This window comes from Protopterus annectens, chromosome 8.part0 (assembly GCF_019279795.1).
Source record: "Protopterus annectens isolate FY-2018-M chromosome 8.part0, PAN1.0, whole genome shotgun sequence".
NCBI lineage: Eukaryota > Metazoa > Chordata > Ceratodontiformes > Protopteridae > Protopterus > Protopterus annectens.
This window is the reverse complement of record NC_056741.1, coordinates 1944975101-1945000391: the sequence shown is the minus strand read 5'-3', so window position 1 is coordinate 1945000391 and position 25291 is coordinate 1944975101. Positions and strand designations below refer to the sequence as shown.

Sequence of the window (25291 nt, the reverse complement as noted above, 5' to 3'; positions counted from 1 at the left end):
GAGTCGACTTCTTAAGTCCGAGGCACTGGCCCAGATGCTTCAGAGCCCGACTCATCAGTCGATGCCTGGCCCGGTCCATCAACATATTCCTCCTTCGACTCTCTTGAGCTCGGAGCCGGGTCGCGTCGGAACCGAGACTGTGATAGCGTCGGAGCCGATGCAATTGTCTGCGCCTCCCTCGGCAGCGCCGATTTCTGCCTTGGAAGAAGCTCGGTGCCGGGCTCCCCTCGGCGGCTCCGAGGGGTGAGTGGCATCGACCCTTGTCCGACCCCCTCTCTCGGTGCTTGCGCTGGTGAGTTCAGCTCCGACATCGCCTCGGAGCCATCACTGTCGGTGCCGAGAGGGTTCTTAGCTTCTCGAGCGGGACCTCTGGCTCTGCCTGACAGGGGTGCATTCGAGGTCATGCGGAGTGTGTTAGAGCCTGGCTCTACTCCACAGTCTGCTCCGCCCCTCCCTCTACAGTGCCTCAGGTTGTCGACTCACTCCCTCATCCCGGACCGCAGAGAGCCAGCTCCTCAGGAACCCCTGTGGGATTTCATCCTCTTCGAGGCCTCTCCTGATTTGGCAGAAGAGCCCCTCGGAAGAGGAAGTGTAAGAGGAAACACATTGACTCACCTGAGTCCATCACGCCAGACACAGATTTGGATGATTCTGAGGGTTCCCCGTTCCCCTTCTGAAGATGTCTCATTTGCAGACATTCTGGAGATCCTGAAACAGAGGGAAATTGGCCAGCCCTCAACCCTTCGGAGGACGAATCTGTGTATCTTGAGGCGTTGGCTCTCGTCCTTCCACCTCCTGGGTGTCCCCCTTGACCCCCTCATGCAGGTGGTTGCTAAGAAGGCATGGACGGCTCCTGATTCAGTGGACCCCACTCCCAGGAGACCCTCCAAGTTCATAACGGCACCAGCAGACAAACAGTTCTTAACAAAGGAGTTTCTGTGGATGCTATGGTGGTAGCTGCTGCCACTAAGAAGGAGCTAGCTGATCCTTCAGTACCTGTCCATCCACCTAACAAGGAATCTAGGTCCATGGACAGGTACGGAAAGCGGATGTTCTCGTCAGCGACATTTACCATGCGTGCTGAACTACCTGTGCCATTTTACTCGTCTTCAAAGGGACTTGATCAAGGAAGCGAGTGAAATGTTAAAGGACCCTACAGCTGCGGGTTTCCAAGATAAGATGAACACGCAGCTGGCTACCCTTAACTCCATAACCAACTCCTCCATGCGCCTTCTTTCTTACGCGGCTGATGGAGCGAGCAGAGCCGCAGGAACAGGTGTGGCCTTACGTAGGCATGCCTGGATGCAATTTTGCGGACCCCTTCAAGACGTCTTTCACTAACTCCCCGTTCGATGGATCATCCCTCTTTGGTCCTCAAGTGAAAGAAACCTTGACTAGGTGCGAAACTGATGGCAAGACCCTTTCTGCCGTCGGAGTCCGTTTTTCTACTCCTTCTAGGCCTTACCACAAAGGCCAGAAAGGTGGAAAGATGTGGTTTCGTAAACAATCTCAAGGGACTTCGCCTGACGCACAGAGTCTTTTCCCCGCCAGAGGCAGAGGCGCGAATAACAATGGTAGACGCCGCCCTAGGGGCAGGGGGTCCAGAACCAGGGCAATCGGGAAGCCTTCCTGACAAGCCCTTTCAGCATCCCTGAGGTGTTGCCCGACTGCCCATCTTCGAGGCAGTCGGGAAGATTGTCACTGTACCCAGAAGCCTGGCTATCCCTGACTCAAGACAAATGGGTACAGTCCATCATTTCCGAAGGCTATTCTATCCCCTTTCTTCGCATTCCAAATCAGTCAAAAAAATCCCTTCCAGATGTTCCACCCGCTCAAAGGGATTTAGCGGTTTTGGAGATTTCAAAACTGCTTGCAAAAAGAGCTATTCAGCCAGTTCCAGCAGACCAGCAAGGATCCGGAATCTACTCAAGGTTCTTTTTAGTTCCAAAGAAAACAGGGGACTGGAGACCAGTTTTGGATCTCAGTGTCTTGAACAGATCAGTCAAGAAAACAAGATTTCGGATGGTCACGCTGCAATCCATCCTTCCCCTTTTGGGCAAAGGAAACTGGATGTGCTCTATAGACCTTCAGGATGCGTACTATCACATAAAAATGAACAGACGCTCCAGAAGATTCCTCCGCTTCAGGCTGGGAACCAGTCATTTTCAGTTCAGGGCCCTGCCCTTTGGTCTCACCACTGCCCCGGTGTTTACCAAATGCATGGCAGTGGTAGCTTCTCACCTGAGACGACAAGGATTCCAGGTGTTTCCATATTTGGACGACTGGCTCCTTACAGCTCCCACCAAGCATCTCCTTCTGATGGCCAGGGATTACACTTTTCGCGTTTGTCAAAAGCTGGGTATTTCAATAAATTGCGAAAAGTCTGTTTTGTCGCCTTGTCGTACTATTACCTACATAGGCGCAAATCTAGATACAGTCAACATGTCTGCGAGACTAACACATCAGAGAATAACAGACATTCACAAACTGGTATCACTCCTTTTCAACAACAACAGAATCAAAGCCAGGTTAGTTCTGAAATTGTTGGGAATTATGGCAGCGGCCATACCTCTGCTTCCATTAGCCAGATTCCACATGCGGATCCTTCAATGGATGCTCTTTACTCAATGGTCATACCAGCAACTTCCAATGTCTCACACCATTATGATCACGCAAGCGTGCAAAAATCATCTCATGTGGTGGATGTCTTCCCCTCAGCTCTTGTTGGGAAGACCCTTTGTTCCACCTCCTCCGGTTGCTACTCTGACAACGGATGCCTCCCTGATCGGGTGGGGGGGGGCATTATCAGGGCAGGACGGTCCAGGGCACATGGCAACCAAGCGAATGCCACTTGCACATAAATGTTCTGGAGATGAGAGCAGTGCTTTTAGCGTTGCAAGCCCTTCAAGACTCTCTTCCCTTGGGAACGATTGCAATCCAAACAGACAACATGTCTGTAGTGTGGTACATCAACAAACAAGGCGGAACCAGGTCATACCCCCTGTGTCGAGAAGCACTCAGACTGTGGCAATGGGCGATTTCTTCTCAGCGGTTTCTGATAGCAACGCACATCCCGGAAAGTCCAATCAAATTGCGGACAAGTTGAGCAGAGCTATACTCATGCCTCACGAGTGGTCTCTGAAAGACTCTGTAGTGAGAGAAATTTTTCTCAAGTGGGGTCAGCCTTGCTGCGATCTTTTGCTACTCCCCAAAACAGCAAGTGCAGAGAATATTTCACTCTATTCCCTTTACCAGGCCAACCCAGCAGAGACGCTCTAGTCCAAGTTTGGCCCCGGGACTTCTGTATGCATTTCCTCCTTCCCACTAATCTCTCAAGTGATACAGAAAGCTATCGCTCAGAAGGCCTCATTGATCCTCATTGCTCCTTACTGGCCTCGACAAGTGTGGCTCCCCTTTCTACATCGTTTCTTTTGAGCGACCGTGGAATCTGGACCTAGTTCCAGATCTTTTGATCCATCAGTCGGGTCAGTTTCATCGCTCCCTCCCCTCTGAACCTCACTGCTTGGTTCCTCCAGTTCCAACCTTAGCCAGGCTTCCTCAATTATCTCACTCTGTTAGAGATATTTTGATAGTTTCCCATAAATCTTCCACTGAAGATTTATTTGAGTAAGTGGAAACGCTTCACATATTGGGCTCAAGGAAAGGACATAGATCCTTTCACTGCTTCCATCCAATTAGTCCTTGATTTTCTAGCTGAACTCTTCCATGCAGGTTCATCTCCTCTACACTTAAAGTTCAATTGGCAGCTATTTCTAACTTTCATGTGGGTATTTCTGAATCTGCCTTAATGTCCCACAAGCTTTGCAAAGCCTTTTGAAAGGAGTTTTTCTTCTCAGACCTCCTATAAGAAATCCTCCTTCTCCTTGGGACCTAAATTTAGTCCTTGCTTCTTTGATTCTCCCCCTTCAACCTGCAGTCTCCTGTTCTTTAAAATTATTATCATGGAAGACTCTTTTCTGGTAGCTATTACATCAGCTAGAAGAGTTTCAGAGCTTCAAGCACTCAGCTGTCGCCCTTCTTATCCTTTGGTTCATAAAGACAGAGTATCCTACGAACTAACCCGTCCTTTTTGCCTAAGGTGGTCTCGACGTCAAATCTAAATCAAAGCATTGATCTACCTGTCTTCCAGAATACTCCAATAGGTCTGAACAAAAATTACACTGCCTGGATGTTCACCGTCAATTGAGGTACTACTTGGATAGAACAAAACAGTTCAGAAAATCTGATCAGCTGTTTGTCTCCTATGCGGAAAGCAGAAAGGGACTTTCAGTTTCAAAGGTATCATTATCCAGATGGCTAACATCTTTGATTTCCCTTGTATATGAAATTAGACATCAAAAGCTGCCTGATAAACCTAAGGCCCATTCCACCAGAGCTTTGGCTACTTCTTTAGCCTTCCAAGACAGACTGCCTATTGACACCATTTGTGCAGCGGCTACTTGGGCTACTCCTCACACTTTCATTTCTCATTATAAGTTGGATTTAGCTTCTAGGCATAGAGCTAACTTTGGTTCCACTGTTCTCAGGAGTCTGTTCCGTTAGGCCACCGGGACAAGGTGCTTGGGACGGTCCCATCCAGCAAGAATGAAGGCGAGATAGACAACTTAACATATAGAAGTTATGTTCTTACCATAACGTTCCATGTTAGTTGTCTTCTTCTCGCCTTCTTCTTAAGGCCCCCCTCCTTCCCCTGGCCTGGACAGACCTAGAGGAGTTGTGATTGTGACCTCTCTTTCTACCACCTCTTTCTTAGACATATGCTATTATGCATATTTCCTGGTTCAGGATGTAGGTCTCCCTTCTTTCTTCCTGTTGTTAGAGGTGGACTCTGTTTACAGTTATACTGTTACTATTATAAGCTGGGGTTAGCTTACAAACGAGATCTGAGGTAACTCTCGCCTAGCATTGTGGGATATAGGAGCCTCGGGCGGTGGAACCAACTCTCGAGCTTTTAGAGTGGCAGTCGGGCCGAGGTCGGCTCCGAACCCATCCAGCAAGAAGAAGGCGAGAAGAAGACAACTAACATGGAACGTTATGGTAAGAACATAACTTCTATTTTTCCCTGAAGGTCCTGCAGTGTGCCATCTTGGATTTTTCCTTGGGTTGTATGTTTGCCAGCAGTCTAACTTGGGTTTTCTTGGTGGATGCTGTAACTTCTTACATTATAGACCATCACCACGGTGGTGCAGCAGTTAGCGTTGCTTCACAGCTAGAGGTTCTCCGATTCGATTCTCGGCTGGGGTGCCTTCTGTGCAGAGTCTGCATGTCCTCCCTGTGGTTGCGTGGGTTTCCTCCGGGTGCTCCGGTTTCCTCCCACATCCCAAAGACAATGCAGTAGGTGGATTGGACACACTAAATTGGCCCTAGGTGTGAGTGTGTGTGTATGCCTTCTGTGGAAGGTTGGGCGCCGGGCTGGCAACTCGACACCGTTAAAACTCCACTGCCAATCATGAGCGGACATATGATCTGCTGTGGCGACCCCTAACCGGGAAAAGCCATAGGTACACATGCAGTAATAGAAAAGAAAACAAACCATAGAAAACACTTTCCATTTTCATCTACTGACTATACATATTATGTTTTCATTTTAACAGTAGTCATTCAGTGGTTAAGGTGATGTTCATCGTGCATACAGCTGCAGTCATAACAGATGGGTTCTCCTGCCGTCAGGCGGGTCCTCGTTCAGCCGAATTCCAAAGTCTAGGTCCGGCGTCGGTTGTTGTCGCTTCTTCCCTGACGTCAGTGCGACAGGGGTATAAAAGAACCAGCCGACGCCATTTTCTCCAGTCTTTCTTGCCGCGCAGTGCCCGAAGCAGAAGCAGTTCGCAAGTGCCGGTCGGCCAGCTCCTGAGATTACGAAAAATTTGGAAACCGAAGTCTTCTTAAAAGCTAAGTACCCTGTTGGGGAAACTTTTCTTGCCTCAGACCGATGTCAGACAAAGTTAATAATTGTATTTCTTGTGGGAAGCAAATACCGCATAAGGATTTCCATTCCCTCTGTATACCTTGTTTAGGCCCAGACCACGACGTCTCGGTCTGTCGCTTTTGTGCTACATTCAACAAACGCACTATTAAGCGTCGGGCGGAGTTCGCCCAGCATTTTTTTGGGAAAGCATTTAACTATACTATGTCGTCGGATACTCTGACTCCGGTCTTGTCTAAAAAACGCAAAGACAAGGACCGGCACTCGAGGTCCGCGGCTTCTACCGACACCACGCCAAAGCCGACTACACGTGGTCCGGTTCTCAGCGAGGTGCCTACGCGGCCCCTGATTACCGACGACACCTCTTTGGCGGTGTCTCCTGTACCCGAGGTCGCAGGCTCCTCAGCCCACACCCCGACTACAGATACCGAAGCCACTCTTGGCGTTGAAACACAGAATGTGGACAGGTCCACCTCCACTCAAGGTGTCTTCAGACCTTCCTCTTCTTTCTCCATTAAGGCTTTCACCAAGTCTAAAGCAACCATGCACCCTAAGAGACCAGCTACACAGGGCCCATCCCTAAGAAGCAGATGCTTAAAATGGCTGAGGATTTAATTACTCTAATCAGAGGTTCTCAGCCACCTCCAGACAAAAGGCCCAGAGTGGAGGAAGATTCCCCCTCCTCTGATCAGGGCTCCATTATTTCAGAACACTCTGATGATCAGGAACAGTCTTACTCCCCTTTTGAAGACTCTGATGCAGAGGAGTCTATTCCTTCTGTATCCCCCCCCTGAGGATTTCTCATTTGGGGAAACTTTGCATACCTTAAGGGAACACTTCCACTGGGAAGGCCAGGATTATTCAGAATCCAAGAAAAGGCTCAGGGAATTTCTTTTGTTACCCCAGCACAGGCCTCTGGCTATACCTCCTGTCTTGGACATCCTAGATGATGTTTACTCGGAGGCCTGCCTTAACCCAGACTGTCTATCTCCAGCTCCAGTTAAGCCTGACAGGTACTACAGGGTTCCTGACTCACACCAATTTCTATACAAAAGCCATGCTGCTGACCTAGAAACCATCTCACAGGGGCCCAAGGGAGTTAAGGCCTCCATTGCCAAAAATCCATTGGCCTCAGAGAGAGATTCCAGATCCTTAGAAAGGTGGGGAAAAAAGGTATATACCTCGGCTACCTTATCCATGAGGGCCTTAAACTGTAAGTTTCATATGCTAAAATACCAACAGTTTCTGTTATCTCAATTGAAAAGTAAAATGTCGCAACCTGAACAACCAGACTTGAAGGAGTTGCAGGATTTGATGCATAGTGCAGAACAAGTGGGTAAACATACCTTACAATGTGGTTTTGATGCTCTAGAGGCCTCATGTAGAGCTGCTGTTACAGGCTCAGTCATACGTAGGCATGCCTGGCTCAAGGAACAAGCCTTGCCTGATCATGTCAAAGCTAAATTACTAGACGCCCCTCTTCAAATGGATGTACTATTTGGGGCAAATGCTGAGGAAGTATTACGGAAAATGGAGGAAAAGGCTAAATCAATGCAAACTGTGAAAGAATTTCTGCAGGTTCAACCCCCACGTTTTAGTAGAAATTGGCCTTCCAAAAACTGGTCCTTTCCTGCCACGGACAGACCCCAAAGAGGCAGATACAGGCGCCCGAGGGGCAGGGGACAATCCCAAGGATCGTATAGAGGCAGACAATGGCAAGCTCCTACACAAAGAGGTGGTGAGGACAACTCGCAATCTTTCAGAAAGCAAACCCAATGACTTTCCCCTTTGCATGCCAACCAGGTCTCAAATGGCAGCCCCCTTAGGAGGAAAGCTGGCACTATTCTCAAAAAATTGGCATGTTGTCACAAAGGACAAATGGATCCTGGACATTATAAACAGAGGCTACAAACTCCACTTTCATACCCTTCCAAAAATGAGAGGCATGCCAAACCTGCCACACAATCAAAGGGCAGAGGCACAAAAGCAAATTTCAGATCTTATAAACATGAAAGCTATTCAAGAGGTACCTACACACGAACAAGGTCAAGGTTTTTATTCCAGGCTATTTCTGGTGCCAAGGAAGGGAAAAGATTGGAGACCTATTTTGGATCTTTCCATCCTAAACACATTCCGACTCATACCAAAATTCAAGATGCTCACTCTACAGCAACTTCTTCCCATGCTGGGCAAGGAGTCTTGGCTGGTAACATTGGACCTCAAGGAGGCATACCTGCATGTCCCAATCAGACAAAATTGCAGAAGATACCTCAGATTTCTTGCAGGTTCAACCCATTATCAATTCTCTGCATTGCCCTTTGGCTTCTCTACTGCGCCCAGAGTATTCACGAAATGCCTGGCATCAGTAATTGCCTACTGAAGACTTCAAGGGATACAAATATACCCTTATTTGGACGACTGCCTGATCCAAGCGGACAGCAAGCACATTCTTCTGAAACATCTGGCTTATGTAATAATGTTATTAAACTCTCTGGGATACACAGTCAACAAAGAAATCAAAGACTAATACCCTCTCGGAAGATAATTTTCCTGGGTGCCAATTTGGGCACAAACACTACTCAGATGGCCTACCTCACGCCAGAGAAGCAGGGGCAACTAATTCAATATTTCAGAACACTGGCAAATTGCACCAGGCTGACTGCAAGGAAAATCCTGCAGGCTCTGGGATTCATGGCATCTTGCATCTTACTAATCCCATGCGCAAAGCTGCATATGAGAAAACTACAATGGTACCTAAAAAAATATGGTCTCAACACAGCCACAGTTTGGAAACAATAATACCACTAATTCCATGTCTGCAAAAGGAATTTCTGTGGTGGGCTCAAGCATGTCAATCAAACACAGGTCTTCCATTCAGCAAGCCTCAAGCAAATCAAGTCATCACAACAGACGCCTTGGACTACGCCTGGGGGGCACACATGACAGACCGGTGCATTCAGGGCAAATGGTCCCAAAAAGAAAAGCACCTTCACATCAATCAAAAAGAAATGCTAGCAGTAATAAATGCTATTATAGCTTTCAAGGACCTTCTACAACCAGGCCAACTATTGATAAGAACGGACAACACCACAGTTATGTGGTACATAAACAAGCAGGGAGGAACACATTCTTATCCCCTATGCAGACTGGTCATGTCACTTTGGAACATGGCCATGGACCTACAAATGGAACTACAAGCACAGTACTTGCCAGGCAAGGAAAACATGCTGGCAGACAACATAAGCAGGAATATGACAGATCCACACGAATGGAAGTTGCATCCAAAAGTTTTTACAGAAATAATCAAAGAATGGGGAAGGCCAGACATAGATCTCTTTGCCTCCCACAAAAATCATCAATTGACAAAATTCTGCTCAAGGATCTTCCATCCAAAGGCCTGGAGAGTGGACGCTCTCTCTTTCAGTTGGACATCAATGACAGTTTATGCCTTCCCGCCTCTTCCTCTGCTGCCCAAAGTCCTATTGAAGACCAGAGCAGACAGACCAAAGATGATCCTCATTGCTGCGGACTGGCCAAGGCAACACTGGTACCCACTCCTGAGGAGCCTGACACATTCCCCACCATGGACCCTGCCACTAATGCCTCTTCTTCTGACTCGGCACAGCTTCAAAACTCTTCACAGTCAGTTAAAAACACTCAATCTAGCCGCATGGAAGATTCCTTAGCATCACAGCAGGCCCTACTCTCCAAGGAGGTGCAGGATGTCATTTTGGAGGCCAGAAGGCCATCAACTAGAAAAGCTTACTCCGCAAAATGGAAACGTTTTTGTGTCTGGAATGAGAAAAAGGGCCAGAACCCTGGAAAACTGAATTTACCTCAAATACTACAATATTTGGCTGAACTGCTAAGCAGTGGACTTTCATTCTCCTCCATCAAAATCCATGCCTCAGCCATTTCTGCAGAATACAACACTGATCCACCTTTATTCTCTCACCCTCTATTAAGACAGTTCTTCAGAGGGGCTAAAAATTTAAGACCTCCAAGGAAACAACCAATACCTGCTTGGGATCTTAATTTCATTCTGGAAAAACTGACTTTGCCTCCTTTTGAGCCAGCTGCCTCATCAGATTTGCAATATTTGTCCTGGAAAACAGCTTTCCTTCTGGCTATCACTTCAGCTCGTAGAGTTTCAGAACTACAGGCTCTCATGGCTGTCCAGCCTTTTATCATCTTCCATCAGGACAGAGTTTCCTTACGATCCAACCCGTCCTTTATGCCTAAAGTGGTATCCAGGGTAGCTTTAAATCAGGCCATACATTTACCTACTTTTATCCTAATCCTCAAAACAAAGGGAGAGATTACTACATTCCTTGGACATCCACAGGCAACTGCGTTATTATTTGGACAGAACAAAACCTTTCAGAAAATCAGAACAGCTCTTTGTGGCCTATGCGGTAGGAGCTCAAGGAAAGCCAATTTCCAAACAGACAATCTCAAAATGGATAGCCCACTGCATACGCTTTTGCTATTCCTTTTATGGCAAAACTGTACCAACAGGCATTAGAACTCATTCCACCAGGGCCACAGCCACCTCTGCAGCCTTCCTCAGAGGAGTTCCTACCAAGGATATTTTGGAAGCAGCCACTTGGAGTTCTGTGCATACCTTCTCCAAGCACTACAACCTACCATTATACTCCAAATCTAGAGCAGGCTTTGCCACTGCAGTCTTGCAGGGCATTTTGGCTCTTCCTAGTTCCACCTAGTGCCTACCACCCCTTTCTTAGCTTTGGGATTCTACCCATCTGTTATGACTGCAGCTGTATGCACGATGAACATAGTACAGTTTTGTACCTACCATAAATGTAGATGTTCGAGTGCTAATACAGCTGCAGTCCAGGTTTCCCTCCCTCCTTCCCCTCTAGGGGTATTCTTTTATGGTGTATTTGCTTGCAACTACTGTTTTTTGATTATATTGCATTGCATTATTACATAATTTTATGTATTGCCTTCCTTCTGGGGGCACCTGACATCTGGGGCAAGAAAAACTGAAGAAAATGGCGTCTGCTGGTTCTTTTATACCCCTGTCGCACTGATGTCAGGGAAGAAGCGACGACAACCGACACCGGACCTAGACTTTGGAATTCGGCCGATCGAGGACCCGCCTGACGGCAGGAGAACCCATCTGTTATGACTGCAGCTGTATTAGCACTCAAACATCTACATTTATGGTAGGTACAAAACTGTACTTTCACCTTACAGACACAAGGTGCGGGTTTTGATTCTCAAATCGGATAATTGACTAGGCTTAAAATGATCCATGTGAGCTGTTACCATTGTATAAACTTATGAACCACTCCAGTGTTTGTTCAGTTCCTGCCTTCCCTTAAACCTCGCTCCTACTGAGTGTTATTGTGCATGTATTCCCAGAAATTCCATATTTTTTCCTTTTTCTAAAGTTCCCACCTACAGTACTTTTACTACTTTTCCAGTATTCAGTACTTCAGTTAAAGCTGGTTAAGATTTTTATTTCCATTTCTTAGTATTGCTTTTTTAAAATTAAACTTGGCAAGGATCTTGTTACATTTAGGCAATTCCTATATCCCAACTGAAAAGGATCATTTCATTAGTTTCAATTATTAACTCTCCCAACACTTTTGTTGCATTCTGTATGGAAATTTTAAACTCTACCAAATCATTACATTCCTAAAAAACACTTTTCTCTGTCTTATCTTACCTCAGTGTTCATTTACTTGAGGAAAAATTCTCTGAAATCTGCTTGGGGGTATAAAATGACCTATTTAAACACTTCCAAGTGCAAATCCTAAACCTGCTGGTCTTTGCATATTTTGGGAGCCATGTAGATATACCCACATTGCTCTTTTGTGAATCGTGTGTCCATTCTCTCTCTGCTCTTACTTTTTTTTTTTTTTTTGTAGTTGACATGCAATATTTTATATGCCCTAGTAATTACCCCCTTTTTAACAGCAACTACTGATGTTATTCATGTTTCACTGTTGCAGTCATTACATTTGGGTAATCCTGCTGGCAGGTTGCCCTCAGCCAGCCTGAATTCCAAAGTCCTGGGTCCTGCGTCGGCTGCTGTCGCCCCTTCCCTGACAGGTCGTCAGGGCTATAAAAGATGCGGCCGACGCCATTTTCTTTAGTCTTTCTTGCCGTGCGGTGCCTGAAGCAGAAGCAGTTCGCAAGTGCCGGTTGGCAGACTCCTGAGATTTTCGTGTTCGAATTTCAGATCCGAAGTCTTCAATAAAGCTAAGTACCCCGTTGGGGAAACTTTTTTCTTGCTCCAGACCGATGTCAGAAAAAGTTAATAATTGTATTTCTTGTGGAAAGCAAATACCTCATAAGGACTTTCATTCTTACTGTATTCCTTGCCTAGGCCCTGAACACAACGTTGCTGGTTGTCGTTTTTTTTGTGCTAGATTTAACCAACGCACTATTAAGCGTCTGTATGTTTTTGCTTTAAACTACGTTGGATGCCGGTTTAATTATCCAGAAATGTCGTTGGATAGCCATCCGACTACCGGAGTTCACAAAAAACGCAAAGAAAAGGAGAGAGACAGACAGCCGAGGCCCAAAACCGACGACAAAGCTTCTCCTAAGCCAGTCACCGGTTCTCATTGAGGCACTTTAGCAGCCCCTAACGCCCACTACTTTAGAGTCGCAGCCCGCTACCGACTCCCACCTGGAGTCGACCATGGAGGCAGATCCCAGGCGCAAGCTTCCTACAGGTCAAACAGTGGGGTGCTTCTACCTCCAAAGTTGGAGAAGACAAATCACAACCATGCAGGAAACAGTCCCAATGACTTTCCCCTGCCTGCACCAAGCACTTATCTCCTGGCAGCACCCTTAGGGGGACAATTAACACTTTTTTCTCAAAATTGGCACATTATAACCCAGGATAAGTGGGTTCTAAATATTGTCACAAGGGTACAAGTTCCATTTCCATACCCTGCCAAAGGCAAATGGCTGGCCAGATCTGCCAAAAAATCAATGGGCAGAGGCACAAAAACAAGTCTCATCCCTCATGGACATGGGGGCCATTCAGCAAGTACCAGAGCAAGAGCAGGGACAAGGATTTTACTCTACTGTTCTTGGTACCCAGAAAGGACAAGACCTGGAGACCAGTACTGGATCTATCTATTCTGAACACATTCCTAGATATACCAAAATTCAAGATGATGACTTTGCAGCAGCGTCTGCCCATGCTGGGCAAGAACACTTGGCTGGTGACTCTAGACCTAAAAGAGGCATACCTGCATGTCCCAATCAGACAATTATGCAGAAGATACCTCAGATTCAAGGCAGGCACAATGCATTACCAATTCTCTGCACTGCCCTTTGGCTTATCTACTGCGCCCAGGGTCTTTACAAAGTGCCTGGCACCAGTAATTGCATTTTGCAGACAAAGAGGAATACAAATATATTCTTAGACGACTGTGTAATTCAAACAGAGAACAAGGACATTCGTCTACAGCATCTGGTGTATGTGCAAAGACTTCTAACATGCCTACGGTGCACAGTCAACGAAAAGAAATCAAAACTAGTACCCTCTCAAGAGATAATATTCCTGGGTGCAAGCTTAAATACAACTGCCCAGATGGCTTATCTCACGCCAGACAAACAAAGGCAACTGACTACCTATTTCAAAATGTTGGCAACAAAGCCCTAGTTATCCGCAAGAAAAATTCTGCAGACTTTGGTCTTCATGGCATCCTGCATCCTACTAATTCCATATGCAAGACTGCATATGAGGAAACTTCAATGGTACCTAAAAAGTGTTTGGACTCAACATTGCCACTGCCTGGAAACAATGATTACTCTTATTCCCTGCCTACAACAGGAGTTTCGATGGTGGGCAAAGGCTTGTCACCAAAACAAAGGACAGCCATTCACATTACCTCCAGCCAGACAGACACTAACAACGGATGTATCAGATTATGCCTGGGGGGGGGGCCCACATGGCAGGAAGATGTATTCAGGGCACATGGTCCTCAACCCAAATGCATCTACATATCAATCAAAAAGAGATGCTAGCTGTTCAGAATGCCCTGACAGCCTTCAAGGACCTACTTCATCCGGGACAACTACTGATAAAGACAGACAACACCATGGTCATGTGGTATATAAACAAGCAGGGGGCACACATTCTTAACCCCTTTGCAGACTAGCCATGACTTTGTGGGACACAGCATTGACTTACCAAGTACATCTGCAGGCACAATTCCTGCCAGGAAGGAAAAAATACTCTGGCAGACGAACTAAGCAGAAACCTCATGGATCTCCGCGAGTGGCAACTGGAGCCACAAGTCTTCAGCATGATAACAAGGAAATGGGGATGCCCAGACATAGATCTATTTGCCTCCCCTCACAACTACCAATTAAAAAGATTCTGCACAAGGACTCATCACAGACAAGCATGGAAAGTGGACTCCCTATCTTTCAGCTGGAAAAAAACTATCAGTATATGCCTTTCCCCCACTGCCTCTCCTGCCCAAGGTACTCTTAAAGGCCAGACAGGAGAAGCCAAAAATGATACTGATTGCCCCAGACTGGCCCCGCCAGTACTGGTTTCCAATCCTAAAGAACTTGTCTCAATGCCCAGCTTGGACCTTGCCTCAAATACCTCATCTACTAAACAATCAGATCCTGCACAGCCAACTCAGGACTTTAAACCTGGCAGCGTGGCGGATAATGTAGTCATACAAAACACACACTTCAGTAAAGCTGTGATGGATGTCATTTTGGAGGCCAGAAGGCCTAGCACTAGAAAATCTTATGCTGGAAAATGGAAGAGATTCTGTGTCTGGAACCAGGCACAAGGAACTGATACAGCTGTGCCAAATATTCCTCAGATTTTGCAATACTGAACTGAGATGCTGGACAAAGGCTTATCTTTTTCATCTATTAAAATTCATGCCTCTGCCATTTCGGCTCATTACAATTCAGAGCCACCACTCTTCTCTTATCCCTTATTAAAACAGTACCTCAGAGGAGCCAAAAATTTAAGGCCTCCAAGGAGATCACCAATGCCTGCATGGGACCTCAACTATGTCTTGGAAAAACTCTCCCTGCCTCCTTTTGAGCCAGCTGCTACTGCTGATATAAAGTTTTTATCTTGGAAAACAGCTCTGCTCCAAGCAATAACTTCAGGAAGACGAGTTTGAGCTACAGGCACTCGTGGCGGTGGATCCTTTTATCATTTTTTTATCCAGACAGGGTCTCTCTGAGGACAAACCCAACTTTTATGCCTAAGGGTGGTATCCAGTGTGGCTCTTAACCAAACTATTCATCTTCCAACTTTTTATCCAAATCCCTAGGACAAGGGGGGAAGAATTCTACATTCTTTGGGCATACACAGCTTAGATTCTACTTGGACAGAACCAAAATTTTCAGAAAGAGCAATTACTAGTGGCATATGCTGCGGGATCACAAGGAAAGGCCATCTCAAAGCAGACAATTTCAAAGTGGATAGGCCACTGCATTCGTTTCTGCTACTTGCATCATGGCAAGCCAGTGCCTAAGGGCATTAGGCCACATTCAACCAGAGATGCAGCCACTTCAGCAGCCTTTCTCAGGGGCGTACCAACCAAGGACATTTTAGAGGCTGCTACTTGGAGTTCAGTGCACATCTTTACAAAGCACTATCATCTGCCACTCTACTTTAAATCCAGGGCAGGCTTTGCCACTGCAGTGCTGCAGGGCCACTTGGCCGCTCCTAATGCTGTTTAGCTCCAGCTTCCCATCCATAGCTTTGGGACTCTACCCAAATGTAATGACTGCAACAGTGAAACACAAAGAACATAGTACAGTTGTGTACACTTACCATAAATGTAGATGTTTGAGTGTATTCACTGTTGCAGTCCAGGTTACCCACCCGCCATCCCCCTGTCATTCTGGGGTTTATCTTTCCTTCTCTATTTTCTACAACCTATGTGGTGTATTTGCTTGTAGATGAAGGTAAAGTTTATATTGATGCATGTATATATACATATATATATTTTTGCTACCTTTTTGGGGGCACCTGACATCTGGGGCAAGAAAAACTAAACAAAATGGCGTCAGCCACATCTTTTATACCCCCGATGACCCAACGTCAAAGAAGGGACGACAGCAGCCGACGCAGGACCCAGGACTTTGGAATTCAGGCCGGCTGAGGGCAACCTGCCAGCAGGATTAGCCAAATGTAATGACTGCAACAGTGAATACACTCTAACATCTTCATTTATGGTAAGTGTACACAACTGTACTTTCTAATCTCAAAAACCAAACCAAAGTTGATCTTCCATTTAGCACTCCCCATCCCTTTCCCTCTCTCTCTCTGCCAATACACTCTCTTATCAGAACCTGGTAGGGAAGGTTGTTTCTAGTTTGCTGCCCAAAGTTCTGCTTCGCCTCATCCCATTCTGTTACATTTCCCTCTCTAGTTATTTGTTCCCTTAGTTCTCTGCTAATTTTCTCCAGTAAAGTCCAGCCCACTCTTGGCTGTTTTCTGTACTCATTCATCAGTCATTCCTGTTGGTAATATCTTTTTTCTCCATTCACGTATTTGCTTACTACCTGGAATACTTGTCTATTGCTTTGTGAATGTAATATTCTGCTTTGTGAATGTAATATTCTGTATGGTGGCTGGTCTTAGGACCTGTATCAAAAGTCCTAGTCTCTTTTCAACCTCCTCCCTCCTCTTTTCATCCTTCATTTCCACTTTCATTTATAACCATCTGCTTGTGTTTTATGCATATGAGCCTTAATGGGTTAGCTCTGAAGTTTTCTTAAAATTAGCTAAGCCTAAACCACCTTGTTCTATAGGAATAATCAACTTAGTCCACTTAACTCTTGCCATTTCCGACTCCTCAGTAAGTTCTTCCAGTTTTTTATTAGTTTTGGTCTACAACTTCTCATCTGGCTGATAAAAATGTGCTTGGGTTGTATATAAGGATCTAGAAACCTTTACACTGTTTGTCTTGCCATACATATTCATACTCAAGAACTTGAACCTTCTCAGTTTTTGTATTGTATTTTGTTTAGTCTTTTCCCATATCTCATTAGTTGTTGTAATAGTCATTTTAATCCATATACCTAAATACTTCATCTTACCAAGTCCCCAAAAATATTGGGTTTTGGCAAAGCAGTTCATGTATTGTGGGTGCATAGTTTACTAGAGCCTTTGTTTTATCTTTATTTTATATACTGAAAAGACTTGAAAATGTCTGACTATTCCACAGCACTGAAATGTCCTTTTCTGGTTTTACCAAGTACAAAATAATATCTTTGAATAACTCTAACTTTACTTGATTGCCATACTAGTAATATCCTTGAATTTGAGAATCCCTTATTTTCTTTCCCATTGGCTCTTGAGTATAAAATAAAATAAAGGGGAATGAGGATATCCTTGCCTGGTTCCTCTTTTCAAACACAGCTTGTCCAAGAGAAACGCTGCCACATGAATTCTTGTCTTCAACCCTCCATATGTACTATTAGTTAACCCTAATATTCAAGAGCACATAAAATTCCAGCTGGCACCATTTAATGCCTTTTCTGCACCGACTCACTAACAATAGTGACATTTTCTTACAATCTGCTTCCGTCTTTATCATCTTTATCTGTTAATGTTGTGTTTGTCTCCCCTCTACAAAGTCACATTGATCCATAACTATCGGTTTTAGCAACACCTTTGTCATTCTGTTAACTCTGTAGTATAGACATAAACACTTACGGTTTAAAAATTGAAACAGGTCCATATTAAGCTAGGTTTGAAGGGTCTTTACCCTCTTTGGGTAATGCAGCCACCATGGCTTTCTGCATATACTCCCCTCCCCCATAGTTAATGTTAAACAAAAACATCCATCTATTGAATACAGTCTTCCCTCTCAATTTCCAAACTTCTGTGGGAATACCATCTGTTCCTGGAATACACTGCTGATGGTCACTGTTTTTTGTTTTTTTTTAAATCTAGTTTCTTCTTGTCTTTGCTATTAATTGTTGATCCTAACTTGCCTCTAAGCCTGGTATTATTGAATTTTCCATAAATATTTCCATTTGTGCCACCTCTTTGTTTCCGTACTCCTCTCCTTTATACAGATGTTCATAAAATGTTTTAAATATCTCTGTAGGATCTCCTATTTTTTTGTAGACTTTGCAAGTTTATCAGCAATCCTTTGTATTTTCTGTTGCCCAAGTTATTTTGGTAAATATTTGTGTGCTGTTTTGTCATGAAAAGTTGTTTTTGTTAACATATGCCAGGTGTGACAGTTGTGTGAAATTTGCAGCGAGTCCTTCCTGTGTGGCCATTGGACTTTTTTTAGGTACTTCATGGCATTATCATCCCCCTCCTGGGAAACATTTTGCATGTTTGCATGTGCATGAATACCAAATTATGTTGGGTAAGTTTCAGCTCCATTGGTAAGATGGTAGTTCAAAGCAGTGGGCTTGAGAGAAATGTTGGTGAAATTCTGGGAGGCCATTAGTTAATACTTCAATCTGCAGCCTTTCATTTTAAAGCTTACTTGAGTGTTGCAGTTAGTCATAACTGAGCCAGTAGTATCTGTTGTGGAGTGTGAGGCCAGTAGTATCTGTTGTGGAGTGTGAGGCCATAGTCCCTGTCTGTCAGAAGTTAAATCAATCTGTGACTATCGTGAGACCATGCCACTGGCTGTGACACCTGGTTCCATTTCCTAGATTCTTTTCCATTTGTATTTGTTTGTATTCTCAGCTTCTGGCTGATTAAGGCCACCCTCTCAAACTCAGGAACCCCACACAGCCTTCCTGAAGACACTGGAGGGTATAAATGTATCTCCAAACACCATCATATTGGGTGACTTCAACTACCCGAATATAGACTGGGAACATTACTCAAGCCCTAACTTTCTAGCCCAACGGTTCCTGGAGTTCATAAATTCAAATGCCATGGAACAGCTAGTCACTGTTCCCATGAGAGGAGAAAATATACTAGATCTCATTGTCACAAACATGGGGACAAAATGCTCCACACCGGAAGTATATCCCTCATTGGTGAGATCTGATCATAAACTAATCTCACTGGAAATCCACATTCCCCCACCCCAAACAAAAGACCATAGTGAAGAACTTCTCTAAAGCAAACTTCACACTACTCAAGACTGGTGTGGTATCCTTCAAGGCCCCTGAGCCAGTGGAAACCACAACGCAAGCTGGAAGCCCTTACAAATGCCTTCTATGAACACCTCCAGGACTGCATGGATCAGGCAATCCCAAATAAAACCAAGACTCTTTCCACAAAGGGCAAACGTCCAGTCTGGTGGACCCCAGCCATTAACAAACTTTACAATAAGAGGAGAAAGCTATTACATGATAGAACAAAATCCATAAAAGGGAAGTCACCCCTGATCATTATTAGTAAAAAATCGAGCACTCATAAAATCAACTAAGGCCAATTTTGAGAGAAACTTGCCATGGATTCAAAGGACAATCATAAGGCCTTTTTCAGCTGTGTTAGGAACCTGGGTGGAAACTCCCAGATATGCTCAGAATTAGTCCAAAATGATACAAAAATCACTGAACCCACAGACATTGCCAACATACTGGCAGACAGGTTCAGTGCAAACTTCACCCCTCTCCCCTAAAGGAGAGATAAGTATCCGAGCCGGGTGTAGCCTCCCGGACATCTCAAGTGCGCGGGTGAAAGCTGCTCTGTCTAAAGCTAAAACACAGCATCAATGGCACCGGATGGTGTCCCGGCTGTGTGCTACACGAGCTAAATGAGGAATTAAACCCGCACATAAGGCAGCTGTTTAATCTCAGCCTTACCACAGGATACGTGCCCAAGGAGTGGCGACGGCAACTGTTGTCCCACTCCACAAAGGCGGCACCTCTACGGACCCTGGTAATTACGCCCCATAAGCTTAACAAGTCTAGTCTGCAAAGCTATGGAGAGGATCATAATGGAGCTCATAAACAAAGATATAGGGGACTTGCAGACATTGGACCCGACCCAGTTTGGCTTTGTCAAGGGAAGATCATGCCTTTTGAACTTGGTCGACTTCTTGAAACAGTCACCAAGGCCATTGATGAGGAAAGGCAGTCCATACAGCCTACCTTGACCTTGCAAAGGCTTTCGACACAATACCCCACTCGGTATTGTAGAAAAACTTACCAGCTTAAATGTAAACCCATATGTCACAAGATGGGTTGCAAACTGGCTTAAGGACAGAACCCACAGGGTTAGAGTTGCTGGCGCTGTGTCAGCCTCCAAGCCGGTCACAAGTGGTGTCCCACAGGGCTCGGTCCTTGGCCCCTATTGTTTGGCATCTACTTCTCAGAAGTACAGGCCAACATAGGAGGACTTTGGCCGACCAAGTTTGCAGGCGACTGCAAACTGGGCCATAGTGGAAAGTGCATCAGACACGGATATCCTTCAGAAGGGACTCACGGAAACAGATAGCTGGTGCCAGAGCCATGGCCTGAAGTTAAACGCCAAAAATGTATAGTCATACCCTTCGGGAAAAACAAGGTAACCCCAAGCTACCATATAGGTGGCAATCCACTAAGCACAGAAGAGGTTATCAGGGACCTGGGGACCCAGGTTGACAGTGGCCTTTCTTTTGACACTCACATTGCTAAAGTGGTTAGAAAGACCTTCTACATTGCCCACCTGATCATGAAGGGATTCACATCCAGATCTAGTGAGGTTATTGTTCTCCTGTACTCTTCACTTATCAGACCAATGATCGAGTACAATGCCCCATTCGGGATGTATCTCACCCGACATCTGCAGCAATTGGAGAGACCCCAAAAGTTCCTCACCAAAAGGATAAAGGGACTCCAAAATCTGTCATATGCTGCCAGATTGAAGAAACTCCAGCTCTATTCAGTCGCATACCGTCTGCTCAGAGGTGACATGTGCCTGACATACAAGGCCATGTCCAACCCGGAATTAATGGACATGCTCCACCTCAAAAAATCCAAATCCACCAAAACCACTAGAGCAAGCGACTTAAACCTTAGCACGGATATAAATAGGACGTGCTGGAGGGATAGATTTATCACTCAGAGACTCCCTATGCTGTGGAATAAAATCCCGGTCCATGTGAGGCAGAGCACCTCGCTGACTCTGTTCAAGAGAAATCTAGACCTGTGGATGGGAGATCGTAGGTTTACCCCGGGAATCATCTCTGTGTCACTGCTGGACAGAGGCACAACAAACTAATGGGCACAGTATTTTTTCATATAAGGGGTGGCGTAAGCCACAAAAATTTGGGCTAGGCTTATAAATGCCTTAGGGCAGATAGCCTAGTATAAACCTATGAACCTATTAGCAATTCTTGATTTTTTTTCCCCAAGAGACTATTTTTATTTCAATTTTGAAACTTGGTCTGCTGGATGTTACAGAAATTAAATAAAATATGATAGGTGACTTTCACATGATTTCTTTCATCACTTAATCTGAAGTTGTGGATTTTGTAAAGTTAAAAATGAAGTACAATGACCGACATAGCAACACTGTTTAATAAAGCTGTCTTGTATTTTAGACATTATAATAGTGTGGTGAATTATCTGTAGTCCTTTTAAATGTGGCATGACGACATCCATTTTTATCACTGATCCTTTTTTTGTGTTACATTTCTGATATGACAATGGTTTAACATGTTTGTTTTCATACCTGGCTTTTATTGTACTGTTTTTCTATACAGCTGCAAGCAAAAGCATAAAGCTTGTTTCCATATATACATTATGCATGTAATGCTAGAAACGGAAATATTCTGAACCTTTTAATAGGTCTGGTTGAAGACACTGAGATGGTTGTGCTTCAGAACCTTCAGTATAACTTTTACTTGATTGCTGTGATGACCTTTCTCTTGATGCTTAATGTTGTAATACACTACCTAATCCTGGTAGGATGAATACATCGCATTAATTGTTCAGGTAGTTTATAAAAAAGCTGTATTATTATGGAGTACCATAATGTTTTAACTGATTTTTGTCTTGCAGGTTGGGACAAGCATTCATATGGGTACCATGGAGATGATGGTCACTCATTCTGCTCCTCTGGTACAGGACAGCCATATGGTCCTACCTTCACAACTGGTGATGTCATCGGGTGCTGTGTAAACCTTATCAACAATACATGTTTCTACACTAAGAATGGACATAGTTTAGGTACAGAGCTTTGTTCTAATGTTTTGCTATCCTTATTATAAGATGTAGTTTAATACATTTTATAGTATCTCTTTGTGCTCATGTTTCGAACGTTCTGAATTCATTTACGTGATTGAGCTGTACTTGCAGTGCGATTTTGCTGAGATGTGAATTTTTGGCTTGCTTACCTATTTTTTTCACAACTTAAATCTTCAGTCATGTAGCCAAATTACAATGTTAAACATTTAGAGAAGTTCCTACCCTAATAAATAGTACAGCCTGTTCAGCACATAACGTGCATTTGAAGATATTAAGCATTTCCTTGAATGCATCTCTTCCATTTCCTGTTTCAATGTTCGTTAGGCCTAGCATTTCCTTGAATGCATCTCTTCCATTTCCTGTTTCAATGTTCGTTAGGACTAGCTGCTTTGCATCTCTTCAGTTCATATTTCATGTTCTTTAGACCTAGTTCCAAGTAGCAATAAGTAAAGTTTACAGCCCAAGGATAGACTGAGCATTGCCATACTTCTACATTCTGACGCCCTTTACTGCCTGTTACTGTACAAAATGGCTGGTCCTGGATGGCTTAGAAATTATACTTCTGCTTTAAGCAAGACAGAAGACTAAAAATGTACAAGTAAGAACTGACCATAAACAAAATTATACTTTACAGGCCATAAAGATGCTGTGGTACACAGTGAGAGGAGTGAACCATTGGAAATGCTGAGGCAGTTCTTCCATTGAACTTGGTACTTGTACTGTGTGTACAGTTCTGGAAGCAATTTTAAGGAAAGGGAATTGTAACTGTGTAGACAGAGAAGGGTGGAGTGTTATGATTGTCCGTATTTTAGAAAAGGGCATTCATCTACAGTGCTTAGAAAAAGTAGTTGGAAGGTTGTGGGTTTCTGTTCCTGCATTAGATATGTGGATTCTTATTCCGTTGGTTACATTGCAGTGCAGTTTGTGAAGGGTTGATGCACTTTTCAGGTGCCATCTTTCAGATAAGACATTAATCTGATGTCCCACTGTAGCATTTTGTTGGAAGCTGATGACATTGTCAAGTTCCACAGGACTTGTCAGGTAGATGGATGAAATTAGAGAGTAAAGGAAAGGGACTTCTTGGGTAAATTAGCAATAGTTTGTACAACTATCACTTCTGGTCTGTCCTGAAAACAAACCGTTAATTTACTGGCAACTTCTCGACTAATAAATAACAAATACAAATGTCATCTGAAAGGAAGACATTTTGTCACACTAAGCAGCATTTCACAAAGAGTTGTGGGACCCTGAAGCTGTGCATAGCATCAGATTCGTTAGGGGATGCTTGATACAAAACAAAGGATGGAAAGAGAGAGCAGGTATATTTGCAACACGTTGAAGGACCTATAAGACAACATGTTCTTCTGTAATTATCTGTGTGTTTGATAAACTGACTAGACCATATCTTCATCCCCCACCATCTTTGTGTGTTTGTGGCTTACTGGGTTCAGTCCACGCCATGCTTGTAGTACCAGTGAAGTGGAGCAGGTTGAGGTACACAGAGTCTTGTGGCTATCAAATACAGAGCCATCTTTAATAGTACAGGAATAGGATTGATAGGTTAAAGAATCCTTTTCATTTTGTGAGCTGGCATCATAACTGCGGAATTTAGGTGAGCTAGTAAATGACAAATGTTGAAAACCTAGTGTAGGAGGTGATGGATCTGATGGATGTCAATCTTCACTCAATCCTTGACTGTCGGTTTGGGTCCGAACCTCAGAACTGAGACTGCTGTTTACTTCAGCTCACGATCTCCAAACTCTCGAGCCAGGCTCTACCCATAATGCTCCACGCAGAGATTACCTCCGATCTCGTTTGCCACTTAGCAGTCCAGACACGTTCATTTACTCTCTCGAGCCTTGGCTAAGTTTGTAATTTCTAATTTTTTGACACTTTATTTCTAAAGTTTCTTCATAATTCCTTGTATTTCTACCCTCTTCTCCCTACTCGTATTGTAGCTGGTTTCCATCTATCTCCCCTCTACCATTGGTAGACTGTCCAGTACCATTGTTGGTGCCCCCTTTCAGTTCTGTTAATTACTTTTAAAGGTAGTCCATCATATCATCAATCACTTGTATTTTTCTTTCTGCTTTCTATGTATTAAAAAAAAAATCTTTATGTATATTTCTTTCTTGTGTGATTGCTTGAATCTGTTTTTGGTGGAACAGGAGAAACATTCTCCTTCTAAACCCTCTAAGGGCACCTCTGGATTTAAAAGGTGTAAGAAATGTAAGGGCAAAATGCCCAATTCAGACGGGCATACCCTGTGTGTGTATTACCTTGGTAAGATACATTTGCAGGAAACTGTGCGATTTGTCACTGGTTTTCTACCCACACTTTAATGGAAAGGAAAAACAAATTAATATTAAAAGGACTACTAAAAACTGGATTTGACAAGGCCATTTCTGAGTCCAGAGAGAAAGCTGGTACTTCATCATCTTCCTCATCTTTTCCTGCCTCAAAGAAAAGGCCTTCCTCATTTCCAAAGTCCTCAGAACCATCAAGGAAAATAGCTAGACCTTCCTCAGTACCGAAGAGTTCATCTGCACCAGATGATTTGTCTACACCTACTATTGCTGCTACCATTAAATTGGCTTCAGAGCTGACAGCTTCTTCAGTACCAGCTGATATATCGATACCGAAGCAATTGGTGCTGCCTCCGCTCCCAAGAACATCCTATCCTCCATCTCTGGACCCATTTAAAGACGCACCTTTTGTGGAAATGAGCCCTCTGAAATCTCCTTCTACTGCATCTGTTCGATCTACTAAGAGTCTCTCAGAGACCGACATTGAGACTGGTGGATCAGCTGCTGATGGCGAGGGGATTGTCCTCTGTTCCGAGCCACACCAGTGTCGGAACCGTTCATCCTATGACATCCCATGTCCTCCTCCTCCAACTCTTGCTGAGCCTTTGGAGCCCCTGATCCTGACTCTCCTGGCTCTGACTTTGTTTCAGCAGCATTTTTGTCTCTGGTTCTGAGGACCACCTTGAGTAGCTCCAAGCTTACAGCTCCGGAGACCTCCCAGGGTCGAGACCCTCTAGTATGGTCTGAGATGCATGGTACCTTTTTGGTTTCTTCAGAACAGTCTGTGTCTCTCAGTGCCTCGGCCTTTGCAGTGTTGACCCAGGCTTCTGTTCCAGAGGTGGCTTCTTCAAGTGCAGGGTGTGGGGGAGCCAGCCATCTGGATTATGGAGCAAAGGCATTGTCTATTGGA

At 44.5% G+C, this 25291-nt stretch overlaps 1 protein-coding gene across 1 annotated transcript in view; it reads left to right on the top strand.

Moving 5' to 3' along the window:
- Window positions 1-25291, top strand: part of RANBP10 (RAN binding protein 10) — a 1949085-nt gene that overhangs the window by 560973 nt on the left and 1362821 nt on the right. The window contains exon 4 of the mRNA XM_044081464.1: window positions 21890-22057. Within this exon, the coding sequence (XP_043937399.1) occupies window positions 21890-22057 (168 nt within the window). The remainder of the gene's footprint in view (window positions 1-21889; window positions 22058-25291) is intronic.